At 35.6% G+C, this 26,613-nt stretch overlaps 1 protein-coding gene across 1 annotated transcript in view; it reads right to left on the reverse strand.

Moving 5' to 3' along the window:
• Positions 1 to 335: 335 nt before the first annotated feature.
• Positions 336 to 26,613, reverse strand: part of PREP (prolyl endopeptidase) — a 164,695-nt gene continuing 138,417 nt past the window's right edge. Inside the window, exons 12-15 of the mRNA XM_074187256.1 lie at positions 25,092 to 25,186; positions 20,096 to 20,227; positions 16,811 to 16,967; positions 336 to 3,823 (exon numbers count right to left, since the gene is read on the reverse strand). Coding sequence (XP_074043357.1) covers positions 3,529 to 3,823; positions 16,811 to 16,967; positions 20,096 to 20,227; positions 25,092 to 25,186 — 679 coding nt within the window. The 3' untranslated portion in view covers positions 336 to 3,528. The remainder of the gene's footprint in view (positions 3,824 to 16,810; positions 16,968 to 20,095; positions 20,228 to 25,091; positions 25,187 to 26,613) is intronic.

A 26,613-nucleotide genomic window follows, 5' to 3' on the forward strand; every position in this document is an offset into this window, starting at 1 on the left:
TTTCTTCCTTAAGGATATGATTTCTCTCTCATCACATTCAACTTAGATTAATGCATACCATGGAAACAATGTAAAGACTAACAGATTGCCTTCTGGGGGGGGGGGAGAAGTGAGATTAGGGTAAAATTCAAAATAAACCAATTATTAAAAAAAATTTCCACAATAAACAATAGAATTTCAGAACTCAGGGAGAAAGTACCTTCTAAGAAACACTGAGACTCAGAAACACAAGTGAGGCTTCAAAGTTACTAGAAGGGATTTTTATAGAATCTGGAAGAATCTGGGTTCCAATCTTAAGTCTGGGACAGCCTGACTGATCAAGGTAAATTATTTATCCTTGGGAGTGCTCTAGAAGCTGATGATGGTCTTGCACTGGGAAATCCCCAGATGGATTATATCAAGTCAGGATTAAAAACAAAACTGAACCAAGTAGATGAAAAAGTGACTTGCTGAGGGTCACAGCCCAAATTAGGAATGGTGGTTCTTTCCATTTAACTACACTGATCGTTTCCTATCAAGTGTCTAGAGGTTTTTCCAGGAGAAAATTATGCTCTTAAGATTCAATAAAAGTAGAGTCCTTCAAATTCATAGCAGAGGCATAAAATGCCTTCCAAAAAAAATTAGGGAAAATTTAATCCTGTAAAGCCTATTGACTAATTTATTCAATCATGGGCCAAGTAAGGCTGACCAAATGATGTTTTACAACCAGATTTATAGCCACACAAGAAGACATATTAAACCATTTATAAGAGATTGCCAACAATAGAGGAATCATTACTCACCCTTAATTCCCTACCTCCACCCATATTCACCCACAAGTTTCCTGAATGCTAATAATAGCACCAACTGATGATAGCATTTATATATTTTTATTTCCCATATTAGGAATAATTATATATTACATATATTAATAACTGATATGGAAATTTATATACTTTTATTCTTCTTAACATTTTCCAATACTCTTCCATTTGGCTATTCCCTAGCTTGAGTTGAGTTGATAAAACTTATAATTTTGAGTCCTGGTTCTTTGAACTAGTGTTTCTTTACCATTTATTGTCATGGATCCCTCTGTTAGTCTTTAGAATTTTGGATTCCTAAGAAGTCTACAGAGGCAACTATAGATGGAACAGTGATAGATCACTGGATCTGAATCAATGGACATTGTACTCTTCAGGTCATGGTGGAGAAATATATCCACAATAATCTAAGGAAAGCTGCTCCCTATTCTCGTCACGTCATAACTAAGTTAATTAGATGAGTTGGATTCATGGCTTATAGGATAGTGAAGAAAAGTGATACATAAATCTGTGAGATGTTTAATATGGGAAGGAACAAAGGAGACTCAATGTTATCTGATTTCCTACTTCTGATGTTATATAGATGAGTAGAAGCCAATCAAGAAATTTGTAAAGGGGGATATAAGTTTCTAGCTTAGCAAATCCCAGAGGAGACAACTAGATGTTACTGAGTCTAAAGACAGCAAGAGCTGAGTTCGAATCCAGCCTTAGATTTGTGTGACCTTGGAGAAATTTTCACAGCTCTAAAATGGAGATAGTAAAAGCATTTACCTCCCAGATTGACGTGATGATCAAATGAGATATATGTAAAGTGCTTAACACATAAGATCCATAGTATATATCGTGGATATTGTTATTATCATTATATATTGTCAGGAAGAGAAAAGGGCTTGGGCTATGGCTGTCAATTGGAAAAATGCCTAAGCCCTAGACTTTAAACAATTAACCCCCCACACACACCCTAACCGCAGCTATCCTAGGATACAAGAGTTAAAAAAATAGGGTGGGCGACAAGTTAAAGATACCACTCAGCCTACAATTCACTATACAATCCAAATTCAAGAGATTAAAAACAAATAGGGATGGTTCCATAATAACTTTGAAATACTTTTCACTTTTAAAAATCAATTTTGCTTTTATTGACAATTTTAATGTAATTACACATTTCTCCTCTAGCCTTTAGGCTCTCTGAAGAAATACAGGTACAATTCAGATGTCTATACATAGTCAAATAAATCAGTTGATCAAAAGAGAGAAGGCCTTCTGGCTCAATTGTGCAAATGCATTTTATTGGCTTTTTCCTAGCATGCTGTTTAGGAGTGACACAAATTGATTGTTGGGCAGAATTTCTATTTTTTGTGGCCATATGGTAACAACACCTTGGATTCAGAAGGGCAATAGGGAAACACAAGTTCATTATATGCTGGCAGCATGGTCAAGGCTTAAAAAACATGATCTTATGGGTGCATCGAGCAGAAACAAACCAAGGTGCTACCCTCCTACAAGGCTTGGCATTAATTTTTAGTGGAAATGATAACTATTCAGGTTGAGGCATGTACAGAGAGGACTGCACAACTAGCAGAAAGTTGAAAAATGTGACCTACCTGGATGAGAGAAAGAAATTGAAGTAACTATTCTTATTTTGCAGCAATTGGTCATGTCCTAGTTTGATGTTTTATACATATATGTGTATAGACACACACACACACAAACACACACACACACACACACGAACATTTTCCAGCTATGATGAACAGTAAAAAGGAAACAGTAAGTAAGATAACTAAGCTAGATCTAAAAATGTGCCCTCCTGATAGGATTTTTAAAAGAATTATCTACTTAGAAAGTTTAAGGAATGTGTATTTGGTTCCCATGATAAAAGAACCACTAACTAAAGCATTTAATACTGGAAGAGGGCCGTGTATTTCTAGAATCTTTTTGTTAAGTTTGGATCATAGGAAGCAGCCGTTACTTTCCAGTTTGCATCCATGTTTTGGCATTTAAATAAAAAAGTGTTTTAGGAGAGGTAGGTACGGATCAGTGGAAGATCAATATTTTGAAAAAATAGCTTCAAATCAAATGATCATTTGAATCAAATTATTTATAAGCTGTTAATCCAAAGAATATAAAATGACTTAAGACATTTTGAAAATCAATTTTCTGTAAACCTGGGCAAAGTTCATATTTTGAGAGAAAACTAATTTAATCCAGTCTGATTAGAATTTTAGTGTCCCTCCCACCAGTAATTTGTAAAGAACCAGAAATAAAGCCTCCCATTCTTCAATAACATTTATTATGGTTGTAAAGAAATTTTGTTTTTGAATTATCACAGTTCTTACGTTTACTTACAGGTGATCTGGATGAGGTTATGGGAGCAAATAACATTAAGAAGTTTTAAAGGAAGCCTATCACTTTAAAACTCTGGAAATCTAAGTACTCACAACAGCATTTGCTGCACTTTAGCTATTTGTCCAAACATGCTTTTTTTTTAAACATATGTCTAAATATGGTAGAAAAAGCCACTCCCAGGGAATGATATAAAGGAGAAGCCTAAAAAAGGTAAAATTACCACAGCAGTTTGGGTCATTGGAAGAACAAACTGTGGTTTTTAGGTGTAGGAACAGTGTTCTCAAATATGAGTTACTATGCCCACTGGTTTCTCTATGTAAATGGTGGTTAAAAGCCCTTGAAGTTTATTTTGGAGTACAAGGGGAGTTGAGAATTCCATTTATTCAATCCAATCAATATTTAAGCACCGTGCTATAAATGCAAACATATCAGAAACTTCTTCTATAACTTTAGCAGTGGGTTTTCCTGCTCCATGGCCTGCCTTTGTATCGACATGAATGAGTAAAGGGTTAGTCTGCTTTCTACTTCGGCCCACAATATACTGTAGGGTGGCAATGAACTTCAAGGAGTGAAGGGGCACCACGCGGTCATCGTGATCAGCAGTGAGAAGTAACATGGATGGATACTGGATTCCATCCCCTTCAGGTAACCTAATGTTATGTAAAGGAGAATACCTGAAAAACAAAAGTAATTTTATGTGGTTCAGTACTGAGGTTTACAAAGACATGCAAGATATCATCTATTTACAAAAACAAAAAAATTAATTAATAATGGTGGGGCTATTTTTGTCAACTTACCTGTTGACCTGTCCAGAACACAGAAGAGACCCAGACCTAACCTAGTCCTTAGAAATGAATCAAAACACTTCCAGCCAAGATGGCGGAGAGAAGACAGGCACAGTTCTAAAGTCTCCTGATCTTTCCCCATCTCTAATACGAAACAAACCTCTTAACAGAAATCCGACCCACAAAACCCAGAAAGATAAGCCACGAGAAAGAACATCTACTTCAGGAATTGTCTTCTGCAACTTTGGGTGAGTTCGGGCGGGTGAGTCCGGGTGCAGAGGGTGGATCAGGCCTGGATCAGCCAGATTAGAGGCTGAATTGGAGCTGGGGAGTCTGAGGGCCCAAGAGATGGACCTGCTGGATCAGCGGTGGGGCTAGAGTCAACTAGGGAGCAGAGGCACTGGAATTTGCCAACAGGGAGGGTGCCAACAATGGAGAGTAGTGGTGCAGGAGAGCTGCGGACACCATCCCTGGGCTCCTCAGATCTGAGGAACTCAGAGTCCTAGCCTCCATTGTGGCTGAGGCTCTTCCCAGAACAACCAATTGCAGACTACTTCTGCCTCAGGTACAGGTGTGTGAGCAGAAGAACCAGCCCAACTGACAATAGGGAGAGGAATAACCTCAGGCCAGGGTAAAGCCCACCATTCATTGTAGGAAAAAGGATTCAATAGCTCAACTCCTCCCTTCAAGCTAAGGGAGAAGGCCTCCATCAAGGTCACAGACACTCCAGAGAAAGCAACCAGCACCTCCTACTGGCCAGCCAGAGAAACTGCACTCAGTGAGTAAAGCCTTTAGCAATCCCAAGCCCCTGTGAGCCAGCCCCTCCCAAACTCAAGGTCTTAGCAAAATGAAGAAGGGTCAGTGAAAAGGTGGATCCATAGAAAAATTCTTGGAAGGAAAAGACCCTAACTCAGAAAGACCTAGAACCTTTGAGGAGACTATGATCTGGTCTCCAGTACAGAAAAATTCCCTTGAAGAAATAAGGAAGGAGTTTAAAAATCAACTGGAAAATTTGGCAAAAGAAACCCAAGAGAAGATTAATACCTTGCAACAAGAAAACAAATCCTTAGAAAATACAACTGGATAAATACAAAATGAGAATAAATCTCTCAGATCCTCAATTGGGCAAATGCAAAAGAGAAAATAATTCTCTCAAAACCTCAATTGGTCAAATGGAAACCTCTTTTAAAAGTAGAATTGATCAACTGGAAAAGGAATTGCAAAATGTTAATGAAGAAAACTCCTCCCTAAAAAAAAAAAAGAATGGAGTCTGCAGAAACTAATGACTTCATGAGACAGTAAGAGCCTGTCAAACAAAATAAGAAAATAGAAAAAAATAGAAGAAAATGTAAAATACCTCATCAGCAAAACCACTGACCTTGAGAATAGGTCAAGAAGGGGCAACCTGAAAATTACTGGACTTCCTGAAAACACTGAAGAGAAAAATAAAGCCTGGATCTAGTGATAGAAAACTGCCCTGATATCATGGAACCAGAAGGCAAAGTAGTTATTGAAAGAATACATCGAGACCCTCCAGAAAAAGACCCTAAAATGAAAACACTAAGGAACATTGTGGCCAAATTCCAGAACTACCAGATAAAAGAGAAAATCCTACAAGTAGCCAGAAAGAAACAATTTAAATATCAAGGAGCCACAGTAAGGATTACACAGGACCTGGCTGCATCAACATTAAGGGATCGAAGGGCCTGGGAAGAGATATTTTGAAGAGCAAGGGAGCTTGGAATACAGCCAAGAATCCACTATCCTGCAAAGCTGAGCCTCCTCTTCCAGAGAAAAAAGATGGACATTTAATAAAATGGAAGAATTCCAAAAATTCCTGATGAAAAGACCAGAGCTAAATAGAAAATTTGGCCATCAAACAGGAGGTTCAAGAGACACATGAAAAGGTAAAAAAGGGGGGGGGCAGTAAAAGAAAAAAAAAACTGCTATCCAACTAGTTGAAATTGGTTATATCCCAGCATGGGGAAAAAGATTCTCATAAATCTTGAGAATTGTAACTCTTAACAGAGAGAATATACCTAGCCAGAAGTGATGGGCATTCATGACCTATCCATGAGACTGCTATCCAATGGGATGTAACTGGCTTTAACCCCACTTGGGAGAAAGACTCTAATAACTCTAAAGAATTTTAACTTTATTAGATAGAATGTACTTAGCTAGAACTGACGGATACTCAGAATTTTCTATGACTCAGAATGATTTTTAAAACACTACCTCCTTAAAAAGGGAGACAGGAAGGAGACGGGAGGAGGGAGGGGATTGAATGGGGTAAATCTCATTAATTAAGAGGTACAAAAATATCTATGGTAATAGAGGGGAAGAAGGGAGGAGATGAGAAAAACCTGAATCTTCTTCTCATCAGACTTGGCTTAAAGTCAACTTTCATATACTTAGTTGACTTAAAAAACATCTAACCTTTCAAGTATTAAAAAAGGGGAAAAGGGGAGTGGGGATGGAGAAAGGGAGGGGGAGGGGGAAAAGGAGAACTAACAAAAGGAAGGGAAGGGAAAAGGGAAAGGGGAAAGAAAGGGGAGGGAGTGATACAGGAGGGCAAACACAATGAAGGGGTGGCATTCAGAAACAAAATACTGGGAAATACAAATAAGGGGGGAAAGGGGGGGGGGAAATACAAACAGAGGAAAGATGCATGGAGGGCAATAAAGAAAAGTAACCATAACTTTGAATATGAATGGGATGAACTCTCCCTTAAAACGTAAGCGAATAGCAGAGTGGATTAAAAACCAGAACCCTACAATATGATTTCTCTCTCAACACACTCAATTTGGATCAATGTACAACATGGAAACAAAATAAAGACTGACAGATTGTTTTCCATGGGGGTGGGGGGGAGGGAGGTAAGATTGGGAGAAAAATTGCAAAATTCAAATAAAATCTTTAAAAAAAAATAAAAATAATAAAGATCAAAAAAAATCCTGGGAAAGTAAAAAAAAAGGAAATGAATCAAAAACTATTGTTAACTGAAACTAAAATTAATACAAACAACTGAATAACCACCTGAGAGGAACTTTATTGTCCAATAGGAGTAGGTAAGAGCATGGATGTAAAGCTGGAAGAGACCTCATTAAATGAAGACAACAACTGTAATAAGAACAGTAAGCATTTTATGTAGTACCCTAAGTTTGGAAATAATTTTACAAATAGTATCTCATTTGATGCTCACAATAACCCTGGGACCTACTGACATTTCTACCATGAAGAAACAGAAGCTGAAGCAGGTTACCCAGGTTCATACAGTGACTAGGTGCTAGAGACTGAATTTGAACTCAGGAATTGCTAAACCCAGGTCCAGCACTCTATCCAATGTACCACCTAGCTGCCTTTCTAATCCAACTTTCTTTTCTAATAGAGAATTCAGAATCAGGGCCAATGAAAATGACTTGCTCAAAATCAAGGACTTAATTACAACATAGAAAAATTGTTAAAAAACAAAAAAGAAAAAAACTTGGAAGGGTTACTGAAACTGAAGCACCTATTTTTTCCAGCTGTGACTTATTTTGATGTTTTCTTGATTTTTTTCTTTAATTTCTCAAAAATTAATAAACTGGAGGAAATCAATTCTAACTTTTTTTGGCTACTGATTTAGCAGGTAAGGAGTGCAGTTTTCTTCTGTGTAAAAAGATGGACACATTATATACAGTAGAATACAACTATTCACTCAAAGTCTCGCCTACCTTTCGAGTCTTTGTGAAACTTTTATAGGATATTGATGTTTGTCCTTCACTCTATCTAAAGGTCTTCATGAAGTTCCCTGAATAAAACACATTTCTTGATTGTGTATTTTCACTGGTTGTCCCCCCATTTCTGTTATCACCTCCTCAACTCTGTCTTCTGGCCTTGCAATTAATATCCTATCTCCTAAAAGAAGCCTTCCCCGATGTGTGACTTCTCCCTGAATTTCATTCAGTTTATTTTGTCTATGAACTGAATTGTGGGCTCCTTGAGAATAGGGACTCCTATGCCTGTCACTGGGCAGGTGGCTCAATAAATGCCTGCTGACTTGATCAGAAGGCATATATCTTGACCTTACATGTCCTTTTGAAACTAGAAGAGAATTTGGTTTCAGGAATATTTCACGAATGGTAGAAAAAGGGCACTATTAAATCCATTTTTTTGTAATTTGATTTTTAACAACATCTGTTAAAATACGTAAAATATGTAAATATATATTTTAGAATTTTGTAAAGTGTTTTATATGTTATCTCATTTACTTCTCATAACCACCTGTAAGTAGGCAGCAAAGAGGAGGAAACAGGTTTCAAAGAAGTTAACTGATTTGCCCAAGGCCATGGACTTAAGTGGCAGAGCTGGGACTTTGACCTGTGACTTCTCATTAAACCCAATCATCTCTTCGCCATGCTGCTGCTCCCTATAGATTACACCATCAGGTACCTTGAAGCTAAAGAACATTTAGCAGTAGTTTTATAATAATCACTTAAGAACTGAGAATTCATTCAAAATTTTATGTGTCTGTAATATCAGTCTAATCTGTTACCTTATGTATATAAATAAAAATAACTTTCAATCAGTTGGTTTAGCTGATTTTTTGTCTGTCATATTAAATTATTTATATCAAAATATTTAGTTGAAAATATTAAATACCCTTAGAGATTCTAAGTAAAAGACCACCAAAAAAAATAATGGTTTAGAGAGTGAAATATTGGTTCTGTAGATTTTTAGGATTAAGACTTTTAAACTGAAGAAAAAATGTCCTACCTCACTGGTAGAAAGATTTTCTTTACTAATAAAATCAGAAAGTTCCTATTATTTTATAAATATTGGCTTTAAACAAAAAAAAAAGACCTCAAAATTTCTGATGTTTGGAAATATTTAATTCTAAGAAGAATGCAAACTCTTGAAAGTCAATTGGATAGAACTCCCTAGTTAAGGCAAGTTGGATCAGTAGACTGTGTCACAAAAGTACTGGTAAGGGAACAACAGAATTTAAATTTCAATTCACAGAACAGACAGAGAGAATAAGAAGGTTGTTTCCCTAATTAGTTCTCATACTTAATCAAAGTAGATAGATTGCCTTTGACTAAATCAGAGAAAAGCTGCTGGTTTTAACTACAAGATAAAGATAAGCTGTGTGGATAACTGTTCCCAAAATGTTAGAGAAAAAGTACTTCAATTAAGCCTGGAGATAAATAACATTTCAGGAGAAGCAGTCTGATTAGTGGATGAGGATCAGTCAAGGAGTCAGGAAGCACTTCTGGTGGTGAAGTCATTACTAAGTCACCTCTCAGTACTCCAAGAAAGTTTTGAAGGCTATGATAAATAGAAGTATTTTCAGAGGGAGAAAATTTTAAAAAATTTAATTAATGAGAAAGGTTCATAATTATCTCTGTCTTTATTTCTTTAAACTTTGAGTTCATTTTTCTGTAGGACATTTTTATTTCAATTTTTAAACATCTTATTCTTAACCTGACAAACACTAAAACCCTCATCATTTCCATATATATAAAGAATAGAAAAAGATGCCTTTTATAGGAAATAACAATGACCTATATAAATTGTTTAAATATGCACACATTTACTACATATTAGTTTTAAAGTTGTCCTGTATTATTTCCCTATGATATGCTGTTCCCTTTTGAGCAAGTAAAAAAATACAATAGGGAAGCTAGGTGGCACAGTGGATAGAGCACCAGTCCTGGAATCAGGTGGACCTGAATTCAAATCCAGCCCCACACACTTAATAATTATCTAGCTGTTTTGACTTTGGGCAAGTCACTTAACCCCACTGCCTTGCCAAAAATCAATCGATCTATCTATCCATTTATCTATATGTGTGTGTGCACACATATACACACAACACAGATCTTTTCTTTCTGTTTTTTTTTGGTATCAGTATCCTTAAACACCAAATCGCTTTATATAATAAATATCCATAGTCAAGCAAAATGAATGCAGACATTGGCCAAATCCAAAAGAAAAAAAAAAATGAATGTCTCATTTTGCATCTCTTTAAGGTTCTCTGTCAAAAAGTGAGTACCATCAATCCTCTGAACTCTTAGGTGACCACTGTGTAGTACTGAACAGAGTTCTTTATTTTTTAAGGAATGTTTTTCCTTATAATGCTTTAGTGATTATATCACTACAATACTCGGCAAGTATTCTGAGTTTTGCTCACTTCACTGCATCAGTTTATACATGTCTTCCTAGGATTCTCTAAGTCTATCTTTTTTATCATTTCTAATATCAACAACATTCCATTATATTCCTATACCATAACTGGTTGTTATTTCCTAAATGATGGGCTATCCTTAACATAATTCTTTGCTATGAAAAAGTACTGGCTATGAATATTTTTGGACACCAGTACTTTTTTTTTAATTCTTTGGGGTATCTGTCTAGAAGTTAAAATCATTGATGCACAAATGAGTGACTGTTCCAAATTACTTTCCAGAATGATTAACTAGTATATTAGGTTTATAAAAATTCATAATCCTTTTCCTATGCCTCAACTATAATCTTTTTTTTTTGTCACCCTACCAATCTGTGAGAGATAGAACCTTAGAATTGCTTTCGTTTGCATTTCTCTTATTATTAGTGATCTGGAAAAATATTTACATGGTTGATGATAGTTTGGATATCTTTCCTTCTAGGTTTGACTCAATTCCCTATATATCTTAGGCAACTTACTGATAATGGTCTGATACATAACCATTGTTCTTGCTCTCAAGGTGTTCATATTCAAGAGGGGAAGAAAGCATACAAATAAATATGTTGACATAAGATATATACAGTGTAAATGAAGATAAACTTAGCAAGAAGGGTGGTGAGCAGATCAGGAAAGACTTTTTGCATATGAGATTTAAGCTCACTCCAGAAGGAAGCCAGGAAAGACAAGAGTGGGAAGTGAAGATGGAGAACATTCTAGTCACAGGGAACAGAGCCAGTACAACTGTATGGAACTAAGAGATGAACTGCAAGACAGAGATGTGGGGAACACCAAGCAGATCACTACAACTGGACTGCAGAGTATGTGAGACAAAAGTATAAGATGGAGACAGGCTATAAAGAACGTTTAATGTCTAAGAGAAGCATTTATATTTGATTCTGAATAGAAGTTGATTTAGTAAGGGCTACCATGGTCAGACCTATGCATTAAAATCACTTTGGCAGATAAGTGGAGGCAGGAAGAAACAAATCAGGAAGACTAATTTAGAAGGCAACAATAGTCTAGCAGAAAGACAATAAGGGCCTGTTAAAAGTGTTAGTGGAGAAAAGACATAGAGATGAGCTGTTGTGAAGGAAAAAACAACAAAATTAACAACAGGTAGAGTATATGAGATTACCATGACCATGGAGTCACAAACACTAACAGGAAAGTTCAGGAGAAGGAAAATCTTTAGGAGGAAATTTCTGTTTTGGATATGTCAAGTCTGAGATACTGATAAAACTTCTAATCTGGTATGAATAAAAGACAAGAAGGAGGGAGGGGAAAAAGATAAAGAGTGATTAGGGCTGGATCTAAATATCTGGGAATTATTGACACAGATAACCGAACTGTGGGAGCTGAAGATATATCTAAAAATATATTATAGATTTTATATTATAAGGCCCATGACAGCCTTGGAAACACTCAAGGTTATTGGGTGTGATCTTGGGCAAAAGAAATAAGAGGTTAAAAGGGTTGGTCAGACAATTAGGAGAATCAGGAAAGAACAATCACAGAAACTAGAGAAAAGAGAATATCAAGGGGAGGACAACAGTGTCAGAGTACAGAGACATCAAGAAGGAAGAGAACTAAGAAAAGGCCAATAAATTTGGTAATTAAAATAACTTTGCTTAAATAACTTCAGTTGAATGAGTTTTGCTATGGGTTATTTCAGTGACATCCAACTCTTTGTGAGTTCAACTGGATTTTCTTGACACATATACTGGAGTGATCTGCCATTTCCTTCTCTAGCTCATTTTATAGATGAGGAACTACGGCAAGCAGGGTTAAGCACCTTACACAGGGTCACATAGTAAGTGTCTGAGCATAGTAGAAGAGTTGGAATAGAATGGGAACACTGTGAGAGGAGAAGAATGAAAGAAATGGGAGTTAGGGAGAGGGCAGTTGGGGATGGGAAACAGGATATGCATTAGCAACAGGGGATTCAGAGTAAAGAGAAATTTACAGCAGATTTATTATTCCTTTATTTAGACTTACAAAAAGTTATCCCCTTTCATTCTTCTCTAATTTATTTAAGATGTTATCTTTTATATCTCAGTCTTACATGTAGTTGGGAGTTTATTATGCTATACAGTTATGAGATTGCTCTAAACCAATTTCCTATAACTTAATTTTATTACAGAACTCTTTTTAGTTTTTCCAGAAGTTTTTGTCAAATAGTGAGTTCTTTAGAATTGATTAGAAACACTATCCTACTATTCTGTATATAATACTTCTGTTTATTCACTAATTTTACTATTAATCAATATCAAATATTTTTAATGATTAATGGAATTAATGGTGAGTCCCTTTTTGTTTCCACATTTCACTTCCCATCCCAACCCAATCTTTGCTTCTAGATTCTAGACGAACAAAAGGTCAAGAATCTCAAAAGGAGGGGCAGCTAGGTGGCGCAGTGGATAGAGCACCAGCCCTGGAGTCAAGAGTACCTGAGTTCAAATCGGCCTCAGATACTTAATAAGTAGCTAGCTGTGTAGCCTTGGGGAAGCCACTTAACCCCATTGCCTTGCAAAAACCTTAAAAAAAAAGAATCTCAAAGGAAAAGGGAGAGGGGGGTAGATATTGTAAGGAAGGGGAACTAGTGATATCAAATTTTGACTCATAGATTGACTCATATTAATAGGAAATTCAACAAGGATAAATTTATCTTTATATAGATATATTTATACAGTTTTTACCAAAGAAACCCCCCCAACTTCACAAAAAGAACAGAAAGAAAATCAGGTTGTTCTGAATTTACCTGAAGGTTTTACTGAACTGAAAATGCAATATGAGGAAGCAATGTGAATTGGCAGTCAAAAAACTGAATGTAGTTTTTGAATTCTGAAAACCCTAAGTTATAAGACTGTCCTGCTTTTTCTTCTATGGACTCTATAGTTCATCATTGTCGTTCATAAGATGTGGTGAGCAGAATTGGTCACAACATTCCAGATGAGGTCCATGAGGGTAGAGTATTGAATTCAAATCCATCCTCAGACACTTACTAGCTGTGTGATGCAGAGGGCTGAACCGAGCAGTGGGCAAAGGTTGAAAAGAGAAAAATTTAGGTTTCATGTCAGGGAAAACTTCATTATTCAAAAATGGAATGGGTAGTCCAGAGAGTTGGTTGGTTCCCCCTTGTTTGAGGTCCTTAAACAGAGGTTGAAGAACTATTTTTGTCATTTTTATTATCAATGAGATTCTTTTTGTGTATGGATGAGGCTAGATGGTTGATGGGATCCTTCTAATTTTCAAATTCTGTAAGATACTTTCCCTTTTTTGGTTTCAATTTAGCCTGTATTCAGGTAATTTAGCGTAAGAAGTACTAGTCTCTTCGGTGTTTGTTAGGAGAAAATAAATAGTCTCTTGAGTGGAAAACTTTACAACCAAGAAAAATAAATTAATGGTGACAGACATCAGGTGTAAGGAGAGAAAAGTTGATTGGGATCTCATTGAAGTGAACCAGTCAATTTTGCAACAGATCTCATAGGCATAATTTCAATTTCTTAAATTTCCCCTTTAAAAGGTTCTACTCTCTTAAATATTTCTATTATTATTATTATGTTAAACTTATGATATATATTTAACAAATATATATAAGTACAAAAACTTAAGAGCTTTTGAGTCTCTATCTCATCCCATATTTCTCCCATGGCACCTATAAGCTAAAAACTAAACATGCAACATATTTTTTCTTATTACCTGTATCTAAAAAAAAACCGAAGCTATAAAAGTAAATGTGTCCAAATTGGGGAAAAAAAGTAACTGGATAATTCTCTGCTGGAGGACAGAAGTTAAATTATGAAACTATGAACTTATTTAATAAAACATTTTTAGTTAATGAAAATACCATATTTTTGTAATCCAGTCATATTAATGGGAGTGTCAACTGTATACAAAGCATATCAGGTGGACACACAGTACAAAATAAATTATTTTAAAATGAATCTTGTCCTTATTTCTTTGCTTGAAGGGTTAAAGAATCATATCTGCTTAATGGGACTCTACTATTTATTGAGAGAAAAAGTTAAGGCACAGAAAGTAAATACTATTTGTCCTGGTTATACAATTTCTAAATGATGCTGAAGAGTAGAATTTAGAGCATTTATTTATATTTAGATATCTCCTAGGCAGAACATGCTTTTTCTCAAACTGTTTATGCTTCAGGTGACTGAACATAAAAGTAATGAGCAGGCAAACACCTTAGCTTGGATGGCTTCAGCAGAATGCTTGCCAGTTTCTCATTTTGCATATGGATGGAACTGAGAAGGGTGAACTAGATAAAACTTTAAATCTTAATAAATGCAACATATTGAAGAAAAATTGTGTTTTACTAGATATATAGAAAAGCTTGGGAACAATCAAATAACTTTACTATATTCCTTACCTACTCCCTCCCTCCTCCTGTATTTACTTAGCCCTCAATATATATGGAGAAATTTATATTTTCTCCCTCCATATTATTTCCTCTTTTGTAAGCTTCCATTGTCAAATGTAGCACCCCCCGAGTCTCTAAGAGTTTCATGAAACAAATAACTTCAAATTCAAGGCAGAATTACAAACCATTAACTTTCTGTTGTGGCAAGGATTGTTTTTTGTTTGCTTATTTGGTTTTGGTCTTTGTATCTCCAGCACCTAGGCATAGGGCCTTGTACACAGAAGTCACTAGACACATAGGAAATGTTTCATTAATGTTTATTGATTGGTGAGAGAGAGAGAGAGAGAGAGAGAGAGAGAGAGAGAGAGAGAGAGAGAGAGAGAGTGTGCGTGTGCATGTGTGTGTGTGCAAACAGTTGGTGAGGGGTGTTGGCAGATGTTATAAAAAGGTTTTTTGCAAACCATTACTGACTGCTTCATTTTCTCTTCCTATACTATATCTTTCCTTCCATCAGTAAATCTCCCCATCAAACAAAGAAAAATAATTAGGTAAAATCAAAAAGCATAGCTTCTATGTCTGACAGTACAAACAAAATTACACATAGTTCCCCATCTCTCCATCAAGAGAAGAGATGGGCACTTTCTCATATCTTCTTTGGATCATGGGCAGGTTATCACAGTTAAATAGTATTACCATTTTAGTTTTATTAGTTTTACATTACTGCAGTAATTATATCTATTGTTTTCTTTGATCTACTTCATGTTATTTTAGTTTATGATCAGTTGCCCTGGTGCTGGTCCTTACTTCACACATGTATTATTGTAGTAGCCAATTGGAGGGTCTGCTGGCCTCAAGTTTCTCCCCACTCCAAACCATTTTTCATTTGCCCACCAAAGAGATTCTCCTAAAGCATAGGTCCTACTATGCCACCTTTTTAACTCAGTAAATTCCAGCAGATCCCCATCACCTCCAGGAACAAATACACAATGCTCTTTTTTGGAATTTCAGGATATTCCTATCCTAGTTTTCTAGTTGGTGCATCTGGATCAGCACATACTCTTTCCTTCAGTAAAACCAGCTCTTTGATTATTTTATAACAAAATACTCAAAGCTCCAGGCATTTTTCTGGCTATTTCCTATACCTATAATATTCTTTCTTTTCATTTCTGCCTCTAGACCTCCTTTAAATCCCAATGAAAATCCTACCTTCTATAGGAAACTTTTCTCTGCTCTCAATTATAGTTTAGCCTTCTCTCTTGTTGGTTATTTCCTATTTTTTTTTGGTACAGCTTGCTTGCACCTGTTCTCTTGGAAGGCAGGGGATGTCTTTTGCCTATTTTTGTATCCTCAGGGCTTAAGCATACAGTGCCAGGCATCTATCTGATGCTTAATCAAATGTTTGACTGACATATGTATAGATGGATGCAATCTATGGTAGTTTTCTTTCAGTTTTTTCTGCAAGGTCTTGGGAAGTTACATTGATATAAAGTGGAAAAGTAGTATGAGCCTTTATACTTTTATTCCCATCAATAATTCAATTCTATTTTCTTTTAAAAACTGTGGCATGGAAAAAGGAAAGAAATGAGTCTCAGCAAAGTCTGCTATAATCATAGACAAGATAGATCATCAAGGAGATGAACATCAGAACTTTCTATGATCTATTAAATCTACATAGCAGGGGCGGCTAGGTGGCACAGTGGATAGAGCACTGGCCTTGGAGTCAGGAGTACCTGAGTTCAAATCCGGCCTCAGATACTTAATAATTGCTTAGCTGTGTGGCCTCGGACAAGCCACTTAACCCCATTGCTTTGCAAAAAAAACACCAAAAAACAAAAAAAAAACACCTAAAAAAAAATCTAGATGGCAAATCAGGCCTTAACTTTACTCTCATTTTAATACAAAAATATCTACTCTTCCTAAAATGTAAGGATTAATTTCCTCCTCAATATTGAGGGTTAAGGAAAGTGAGTACAATAAACTGTAAACACTATGAAAAAAGCTATCAAATGTTGTGGTCAATCTTGATTCCAAAGACAAATGGGGAACATCTCTCTTTTCTAGGTAGAAGGGTGGGAGGACTGACCATATCTACAGGTGTACTTTTATCAAAAAACCATCAAAGGAGTACTCTATCAGAGGAAGAAGTGCTGTGGCAGGGGAAAGAATGGTTACTGGGAAGTGAAGACAATGTTTTAAAAAGCATAAATCAAAATTTTTTAAACAGGTTAATAGAGAAAAACTTAACACACAAATCAAAGCATTAACCATTAAGTAATAAATGAAATAAGAATCTTACTTGCTAAGCCATTCAAAGTGTTCCTTTGTGTCAGAACAGCCATAGTCAGTGGTCCAGGCATGACCAATGGTATACTTATGGAACTTTAGCATGTCCATTACTCCAACTTGGGCAATGACACAACCGAAGAGGTCAGGGCGCTGATTAGCACAAGCAGCTAAACGAAAGAACAGAAGGACAGACAGAATCAACCTCAAGTTTGATGACAATTATTTAACAATCATATGTGACTCAGAGGCTGATGGTCCTGGGCATGACCTCTTTTTGGTAGCTCACAGAACTTTAAACTTAAAGAAATCTCAGATTATCCTGTCCATTTCACTCATTTTACAAATTAAGTAATAGAGGGGTCAGGAGGTCACTTCAAGTTCACACAATTACCTAGAGGGCAACCTAGGTCTTGAGTTCAGATCTGCTACTACCTGGTCAGTGTCATTCATTCATTCATTCATCTATGGCTTCTTTTTTTTGGGGGGGGGCAAGGCAATGGGGTTAAGTGGCTTGCCCAAGGCCACCCAGCTAGGTAATTATTAAGTGTCTGAGGCTGGATTTGAAGTCAGGTGCTCCTGACTCCAGGGCCAGTGCTCTATCCACCGTGCCACCTAGCTGCCCTTCATTTATGGCTTTTGCAAAGCAATGGGGTTAAGTGACTTGCCTAAGGTCACACTGTTAGTAATTATTAAATGTCCGAGGCTGGGTTTGAACTCAGGTCCTCCTGATTCCAGGGTTGGTGTTCTATTCACAGTGCCTCCTAACTTGCCCCTCAAGTGTTACTTTTTTCAGTAGATCATTCCATTATTTATTCTTTGATCCTATTTTATCTCTCTTCTGCTCCTCACATATGTACCTTTTAAAAAGGGACTTTTTCATTCTTTGAACTTATAGTATACTTTATAGACTGTCTTCCCAGTTTCTAGTATAGTAGCCCAGCACTCAATTAATACTTGCTAATTGATTCTTTTCTGATCTAGTCATTGTTACCTTTCCTAATGACTCTGACCTTGATGGAATGCCTCCACCCAGTTTCCCATGTACAGTGTTCACTGCATCACCTTCTTTCTCTCTTCTTGTGCTCTATCTAACCACCCAGAGTAACCTTTCTTTGAGTAAGGAAGCTGACTGCAAGGAAAGAGAGCTGAAGACTCTGGAACAGATGATTCTGTTCTCTGGAACAGAATGGTCTTGAGCTAATCTGTGACCATGAGAAAAAGCAGGATGGTGTGAAGGCCAATATCAATGGAGGGAACATGGGATTAAGAGAAGAAATGGAGGGAAAGGTTTGATTCAACAGAGAACATAGGTACACACAAACTTCATTTGTAGACATTTTCCATACCAAATATTGCTTAAAAAATTTAAAGAGGGACAGATGTTTAAATATGATAGGTATTTAAATATATAATGAACCAAGAGAACAATGTACACATTAATAACATTGTGAGATGATCAACCTTGATAGAAGCAGCTCCTCTCAGCAGTTTAGAGCTAGGAGAACTGTATTAGACCAGCTTTGGAATGTTAACCCCATCCAGCAGAAGAAAAACAAAACAACCTTTCAGAAGTTGATGAATATGTTATAAAATACTTTATAAAAATTATCTCTTATGTACCTCTTTCCCTTAATCCTAATTCCTCATTCCAAAAATGACTAATCTATAAACATGTTTGTCAAAAATATGTATGTACAATGCTAACCTGAGTGTTTACTGCTGAAGGGAGGGGGGTGGGAAGGAGGAATGGAAGGAAATTTTATAACCTAATAATATACATGTGTACATGAATGAAAAAAATAAAAAAATAATGGGGACCACAAGAAAATTTGTGCCTTTACAGAAATTGTTTGATTTTTTTCATATCAATCTTAATCAAATTTAGAGAAAATTAAATTTTTATTGCTTGTTAAAGAGAATGATGCTTATAAAGTTTTTGTACTTTAATCTTGAATTATTATAGAAGTATAGAACATGGGGAAGAGGAATTAGCAGGAGTAGGCTAGCTTCATAAATTTATGTAGGCAGGAGTAATTAAAAGTTTTCTATTATTAGAAAATGAATGAAACTGGCATGCTTTTACAGCCAAGAAATTTGAAGATTTCTGCTCAAGACTGTGTAATGGAATTTATAGAAGCTATTCCAAACTTTATCTTATATATGTGGGTTACTTAAGATCAAGTATAAATTAGATATATAAAAATCTGCAGTTTGTAGTTCCTGCTCAAATTATCTAAACTTGTCTGATTTGTTCTCTACATGTTCTTCTGAGCACTTTCCCATTTATCCTCTGAAAATCCCACAAACCACAAAAATCTCTAGTAGGCCTCACTTTTACCTCTCCAAAGACCTGACAGTCAGATCAAATACAACATCTACATGACTATCAATAAGATGTGCAAGGTACTTCTTCTACATCTCAAATGACCAAAGGTGAACAAAGAATTTATAAATAATAGCTTGCATTTGTAACTACTCCTTTCATGCTTAGAAAAACTGACACAATAACGTGTGGAATATTGAACACCAACACAAATCATTTATGAAATTCTGATTATTTCTTAAGGTGTCTGAGGTAGCATTTGAACCTAGATCTTCCTGTCTCCCAGGTCTGCTGCCTCTCAAAGAGTAGGTTATCCATGGCAAACTGTAGCAGTCACCCAAGATTTTACCTTTATCAAAATATACTTGTGTCATTTGTATTTTTATATAGTAAGCCTCTGTCTTAAATATAATAAGGGGGGGGAATAGAATGGGGCAGGACAATATTATTTCCAAGTTCTCTTTTAGGTTTAACATGTTTTTGATTCATTATGTGTAAATCATTCTGTAAAATCAAGCTAGCTTCTATAACAAAGCCTCTGTTCCCAACTAATAAGAGCAATTTGGCTATTATCTCCAAGGCACCCTTTTCAGCTCTTGTATTCTAAGAATTTACTTTGAAAAGTAACAGCAATTAAAGGTCATATTCAAATTTTATACTTGCTAATTTTAAGAAAAGTAGTGTGGTATAGTTTAATGAATACTGACTGGACTTGCCTTTCCTTGCATCCCCAGTGCCCTGAATAAATGCTGTTAAATAAATGAATATGAAGTGATTTACCCCCAACATATAAAATCTATAGTATTGCAAATATTTTGAAATATTGCAAAAATTTTTGAATTATTTACCAACTTAGATTTTGTGTTTCTACTCTTCACTAACTAAGCTAATTTGAAGGTCCTCAGATAAAATTCGTTGAAAACTTATTAGTAATGAAAAAGCAAATACAACAAATAGAAATATAAATCTTACCCACTAAAAGTCCTCCATTTGAGCCTCCATTAATTGTCAATCTCTTTGGTGAAGTGTAACCTTCCTTTACAAGATATTCAGCAGCACACTGAAAGTCATCAAAACAGTTTTGCTTTTTACCCAGGATACCGCCTATAATACACCAAAAGTGGAAAGGAGTCAGGGTTCACTCCATAAAACTCAAAATACCATATAGTCAAAAGAAACTCACAAAAAAAGTAGAAAACAAATCTTCAGCACAAAAAAATGATCAGAAAACCTCCTTTCTTGGCCCCAATGCTTTCTTGAGACCTAAATAATAAAATGTTTGTATTATAGAACAAGTGGGTTAGTATTTTCACTAAGAAACTTACAGATCAGATTCTATCACACAGATCTTTGATGATCCCACCTAAGAATTAATTTACAATCATGTGAAAATTATAATTTAAAAAAACCAACATTACATTTTCCTTTAAAAAGAATATTAATGCAATGAATAGAGCACCAGTCCTGGAGTCAGGAGGAACTGAGTTCAAATCTGAACTCAGATACTTAATAACTGCCTAGCTGTGTGACTTGGGCAAGTCATTTAACCTCATTGCCTTAAATAAATAAAATAAAAAATTTAAAACAATTATCAAGGGGCTGTTGGGTGATGCAGTGGATAGTCTTTGGAGTCAGGAGGACCTGAGTTCAAATCTAGCCTCAAACCTAGCTGTGTGACCTTGGGCAAATCACGTAACCCCACTGCCTTACCAAAAACTCAAAGAACACCCCCCCAAAAAAATCAAAATCAAAATATTGAAGCAACTACTCTGATGGATTTTTGATAAAGAATGTAATTCATTCCAGAGTCAAGAGTTGATGGCATCCGAATACAGACTAAAGTTCCTTTTTTTCTTTCACTTTATTTTTTTTATTTTTTTATTTTTTGCAAGGCAACGGGGTCAAGTGGCTTTCCCAAGGCCACAAAGCTAGGCAATTCTTAAGTGTCTGAGGCCGAATTTGAACTCAGGTACTCCTGACTCCAGGGCCGGTGCTCTATCCCCTCACTTTATTTTTCATGAGGTTTCCTTATATTTGTGGGAGATGGGGATTATGTTACTTTCACAACAAGACTATTACAGTAATGTGAAAATAAATAAAGTTCTAAAAAAATATCAAATGAAAATTTCCATGTTAGACAGAACAGAAAAAGATATATGGAGGGAGGAAGTATTTGTAAAAATAGAACCCGGGACACCTCAGGTCTTATTCTCAAAGGTCTCAGGAGACTGGGATAAAACTATATTTCTCTCATTTATATCTTGCTTTTCTTTGTAAATATATCATTAATACAGCCTTAACTTTCAAAATTGTCCTACTCATCTAAGATACTTTTGATCTTCCTTTTTCTTTCTTCTTTGCATTTAAAAAATGTTTCAATGCTAGATACTCTATCCTTTTTTATCTTTTTTTTGTGGGGGGTGGATAGGGAGGAACTTTTTTGTCTTCCCTTTACAATTGAGAAAATAAATAAAACGTGTGATAAATATAGAAAGTCAATCAAAACAAATTCCCATAATAGCTGTAACTGAAACATGTATTCCTCTCTGCTGGGTAGCATGTTTCATTGGTCTTCTGGAATTGTAGTTGGTCACTGCATTAGAGTTTTAAAGTTTTTCAGAGTTATTTGTCTTTACAACAAACATTAAATTTAGACGAATGTTAAATGAGTAATAAAACATATGACTGGAAATTGTCACATTCAACTAGACTCAACTATATAGCATGGTAGAAAGAAAATTGTACCATAGGAAATAGGAAATCAGTTCTAGTTCTTTTTCTGCCATTAATTAGCTGTATGATCTTAGGTAAGTAATTTCAATACTCCAGAACTCTATTTCTTCTCATATAAGATCTGAGGTCCCAGGTTCTAGTTTTCAGGTCTACTCCCTCTCTCCATACACCCTGGCCATCTACTTACTTTTCTATCTCCATCTTTGGGACTTTGCATTGTTTGTTCCCTATGCCTCAAATGTACCATTTCTTATAATCCTTTGTTTCTGTTAAAATGTAATTCTAGTGGCATTTCTATGTCAACCCTGCCTGATGCCCAGTTTCCCTGTTCATACAGCTAGCATGTATTTCACATTACATGCATATCTTATCTCTCTCAGAATTTAAGAGGGAAAGTGTTATTTCACCTTTTTTATTTGTAAAGTCTTTCCAGCCTCAGGATTTAGCATGATTCATGCTTGTTGACAGATGGATAAATCCATGATTCTATGATATCTTTCAGGCCTAATAATTTGTAATTCACATGCAAGATTAATGTCAGGCAGAAAACAAGTAAAATAAAGGTAGTCCCAGTATTATTTTCCTTATTTTGTAGATGGGGACACTAAGTTCAGATTCTGCAATGTTTTTGCCTGCCTATGAACCTAATATTTGAGGCAGAATTCCAACTCAAGTTACCTGGCTCCAAGTCTAGTTATCTACTGCTATGAGGATGGCTCTCAGGTGACAGACAAATGAGAACATGAAATTTTTCAAAGAGAAACACTACCATTTTGTAGAAGTCAAGCTGATATGACAAAACAAAAATCCAAAGTTCAGAAATGCTGAATTGATTGAATTCTTATTTAGTAAAATGTCTTAATTTCAGAGGTATAGCGTGTCTATGATCCTTTCTTCTAAAATAAGATCAGGGTAATTGGTTGTTCATTTAATGAACTGCCTAAGTTCTGCATTACCTACCCAAAGGGGTATGTGCTTGAAACATTTTGTAAATCAGTTATATTATATATGAATATGGTCATTCTTATTATTAGTTCCTAGGCCCTCAGTTCTTCAAGGGTTTAGAATGCTGTGGATAAACATTTCAACCTCCCCCCATCTTATGGAAATGCTTTCCAGCCATTGCCCATCCAATCACTTCTTTATGTCGTCCTTTCAGTTCTATATACTATACTGAGGTTGTATTTCAACCAGTATCTTTTACTTAAACACTTATTTATAAAATTTCAAGCTTAGGTCATTTCATAAACAAAGTCACAAATTCACACCAACCTCAATGAATGGGAAGCTGTTCTACCCACATTTCTCCACTACTGTTTTTATAGTTCTAGACTAGTTATCTTCCCTCATTTCGGTTTTAGTGTACATCAGACTTTTTTGCCCCCACGACCCAAAATGAGAGGGAATGGTGACTTTGAGGTAGGAATAAAGGAAGAATGGTGAGTTTGATTTGAGACCCTGCTAATTTTGGGGCAGTTGAAGAATATTTAAGTGAAAATGTAGTAGAAGGTGTTTATATATATGAAAAGAGAAAAGTTTACAGCATTATTCTGGATATTCTTTTCTGGGCCACAGTCAAAATTCACAAGCACATCCTCAAAGCAACATCAAAGCTGCCTATGAAATGAACAAGAAGTAGATACATATCTAAGTATGCATCTAAGATGAACCACTTCTGCAGAAAATTTGATTAAATTTGAAGCAATAGAATTAAAGAATTTTTTTACATCAAAATTAATGTTAAGATTTTAATAAGAAATGATGGGAGAAATGAAATCAGTCATGATTACTAAACTTTAAGATATATCACTTGTAGTATGGAAGCAAATATTTTTAAGTGACCATTATATTTTTAAGCTCAATTATCAGCCAACTCTAAGAGAAAAGATTTGCTTCAGATTTATCACACTATAAAGATGATCATTTTACAGTGACCATGAATAATTGGGTCATTTCTAGCTCTAGCACTAAATCTCAGTTTGGCTTAGGGAAAGTTTCTAAAGCTAAGCTCTAGCTTGTGAATCCACTTTAACTCTGAGTCCAGGGGGTGGTGGTGATGGTGGAAATAACAAGTATTTTGATTATGTTTCGGAATGGAGTTAAGCCAACAAACAAGTCATGGTCATGGAAAATGTATTAGTCTTGGATTGTGTTTCAAAATGATAGAAATTAGGCAAAATTTTTAGCTCTGGTGCTTTGGGGGCTGAGCCCTGAACTCTGATAGATACTAGTTGCTCTTGCCTATCTATTTTAAAGTTGTTCAAATTTGCATTTAATGATCCTTTTCTCTAATTATTGGGTTTCATATGAAGGAGAAAACTGAGGCATTTGCCTTTGGGTCATGTGATTTAGAAGGATGGAAATGAGTGAGTGCATATACTAATGTACTGCTAGGTTGTATAAAATAACAGCAAGAGATTAATCCCAACTGTTAGTTTGGGATTAAAAAGTAGATTTCAAAGAAGGCTAATAGCAAAAGTTTTGAGTCAAGGAGAAAAATCATTCATCTTGAAACTGTGAGCCACAGGATAACTTTAAAAAAAGGATAACACTGAAGGAGGGGACAAAAAAGAAATTTAGTTTCTCACTCAAAAGTACGTGTGTGTGTGTGTGTCTGTGTGTGTGTAAATTTTTTCAAAGGGTCATCTTAAACACGACTTTAAAAATATTTTCATTGATAACCTTTGTTTCTGTGCCACCTATAGTTCCGTTCTCAAGAATCATTCCTTAGGGGTGGCTAGGTGGCACAGTGGATAGAGCACCGTCCCTGGAGTCAGGAATACCTGAGTTCAAATTCGGTCTCAGACACTTAATAATTACCTAGCTGAGTGGCCTTGGGCAAGCCACCTAACCCCATTGCCTTGCAAAAAAAAAAAAAAGGAATCATTCCTTATATTAAAGAATAAAAGAAAAAAATAGTTCAGCAAACTAGGAACCCAACTCAACAAAGAAGCCCTCCATATAGTATAACTTTAAAGAAATTGATAATGAAAACAATTTTGTTTATTTTTTTGGAAAAATTGCTCTGAAACCTAACTAGTATACATTCTAATTATAAAAGCATAGGTGGGAAAGTTAGCTTAACAAAAAGGAGTAACTATTGATGCATGTGCAGGGATGCATATATTTTCTTTGTCAACAAGGTTAGGCTGAGGGAGAGATAGAAACAGAAAAATAAAAACCACAGTTATTCTTGATTAGAATACCATGGGGGGGGGGGGAGCAAGCGCCTTACCTTTGTGCCAGGTCTCTCCATATTCACCCCCTCCTCTGATGTTAGCTATAGCTAGCACACCACCCATGTGCCTCACAAAAATAAGCCTGGATACACTGTGAAACAAACAAAAAGAACAATGTTTTTAGTTATTTTTCTAGATGCGAATGTTACTTTCTTTTCTCTCAAAGACAAAAACTGCATCCTAAACAAAAAAATAGTTTGCTACATGTGGCATCATGTAAACAAGGAGCCCAGAATGATCATATGACACTATAATTTGATCAGAGTAAATAAATAATTGTTCCTGAGTGACATCTGGTTATAAAGCACAGCTACAAATTTTTGTTTGAATACATAGTGCTTTTCATTTCTTTATATTTGAAAATATATCATTATGTAGACTAGCACTAATCATAAAATAGAATGTGTGAATATGAAACAGGGACTACTGATTAAAATGAATGCATTTTTTTAAAAAAAATATTTGTATTAAATAATTCTGGCAGCTAAAAGTCTTAGCAAAGGTCATTACTATCATATTTTTGGAATGTTCCTAATATATTTTGCTACTTTAAGTTATGAAATATTTAGAAAGCATTTATTTTAAGAAGAAGAACTATACAGAATTAAAGGTACATGATGCTTGTCCTTTTTAGGTTACAGTTCCCAGTCCCATTTTATCAATTATTTGCTAGACATCTTTGCTTACAAGTCTTCTCTCCCCAAAACTTTATATTAATAGAATATCACTCTTCATTCAAAAAATAGTTCTCAAATACCCATTACATAAAGTTCAAACTCTATTTCACCTGATAACACAAACCTACTCTCATCCGTTTCATATATACATTTTCATCCAAATTAGACTAATGGTTTCATTATATAGACAGTGACTCTATTATTCTATTCCAAGATCCAGAGAATTATAGAGGAGACTACTTGGAGAGAGACAAACTTTTTTTTTTTTTTTTTTTTTTTAGGTTTTTGCAAGGCAAACAGGATTAAGTGGCTTGCCTAAGGCCACACAGCTAGGTAATTATTAAGTGTCTGAGACTGGATTTGAACCCAGGTACTCCTGACTCCAGGGCTGGTGCTTTATCCACTACACCACCTAGCCACCCCTGAGACAAACATTTTGAGGAGAACAGTTGATCTGTTAGTAGACTGGATCATGTCCAAGAAATTGCAGTTTTTTCTTTTAAAATGGCTTCAAGTTTATAATAAAGACATAAGTCCATCTTTTTTTAATTCCAATATTTTACAGTTAAGAGAAGAGTTTTATATGTGATGAGGACAAGGGATGACAGGTAGAAGGTCATAGTACTTTATTGATAGTTTTTAGGATTTCAGGAAAAAAGGTCAGAAACCTGTTAGATGGATTCCCCATGATGAAATTAGGAAGCAGTAAATGGGCAAGTCATAGTTGGAGAGCAGAGATGTCTTCTAAGCTCAATCTTTAGAGGGAACTTTCATACTGTTGTGCTCATAGATCCACTTGAATATTTGAGCTGGTTAACCATATGCCAGAGTTTTCTAACTG

Source organism: Macrotis lagotis, chromosome 5 (genome assembly GCF_037893015.1).
Source record: "Macrotis lagotis isolate mMagLag1 chromosome 5, bilby.v1.9.chrom.fasta, whole genome shotgun sequence".
Lineage (NCBI taxonomy): Eukaryota > Metazoa > Chordata > Mammalia > Peramelemorphia > Peramelidae > Macrotis > Macrotis lagotis.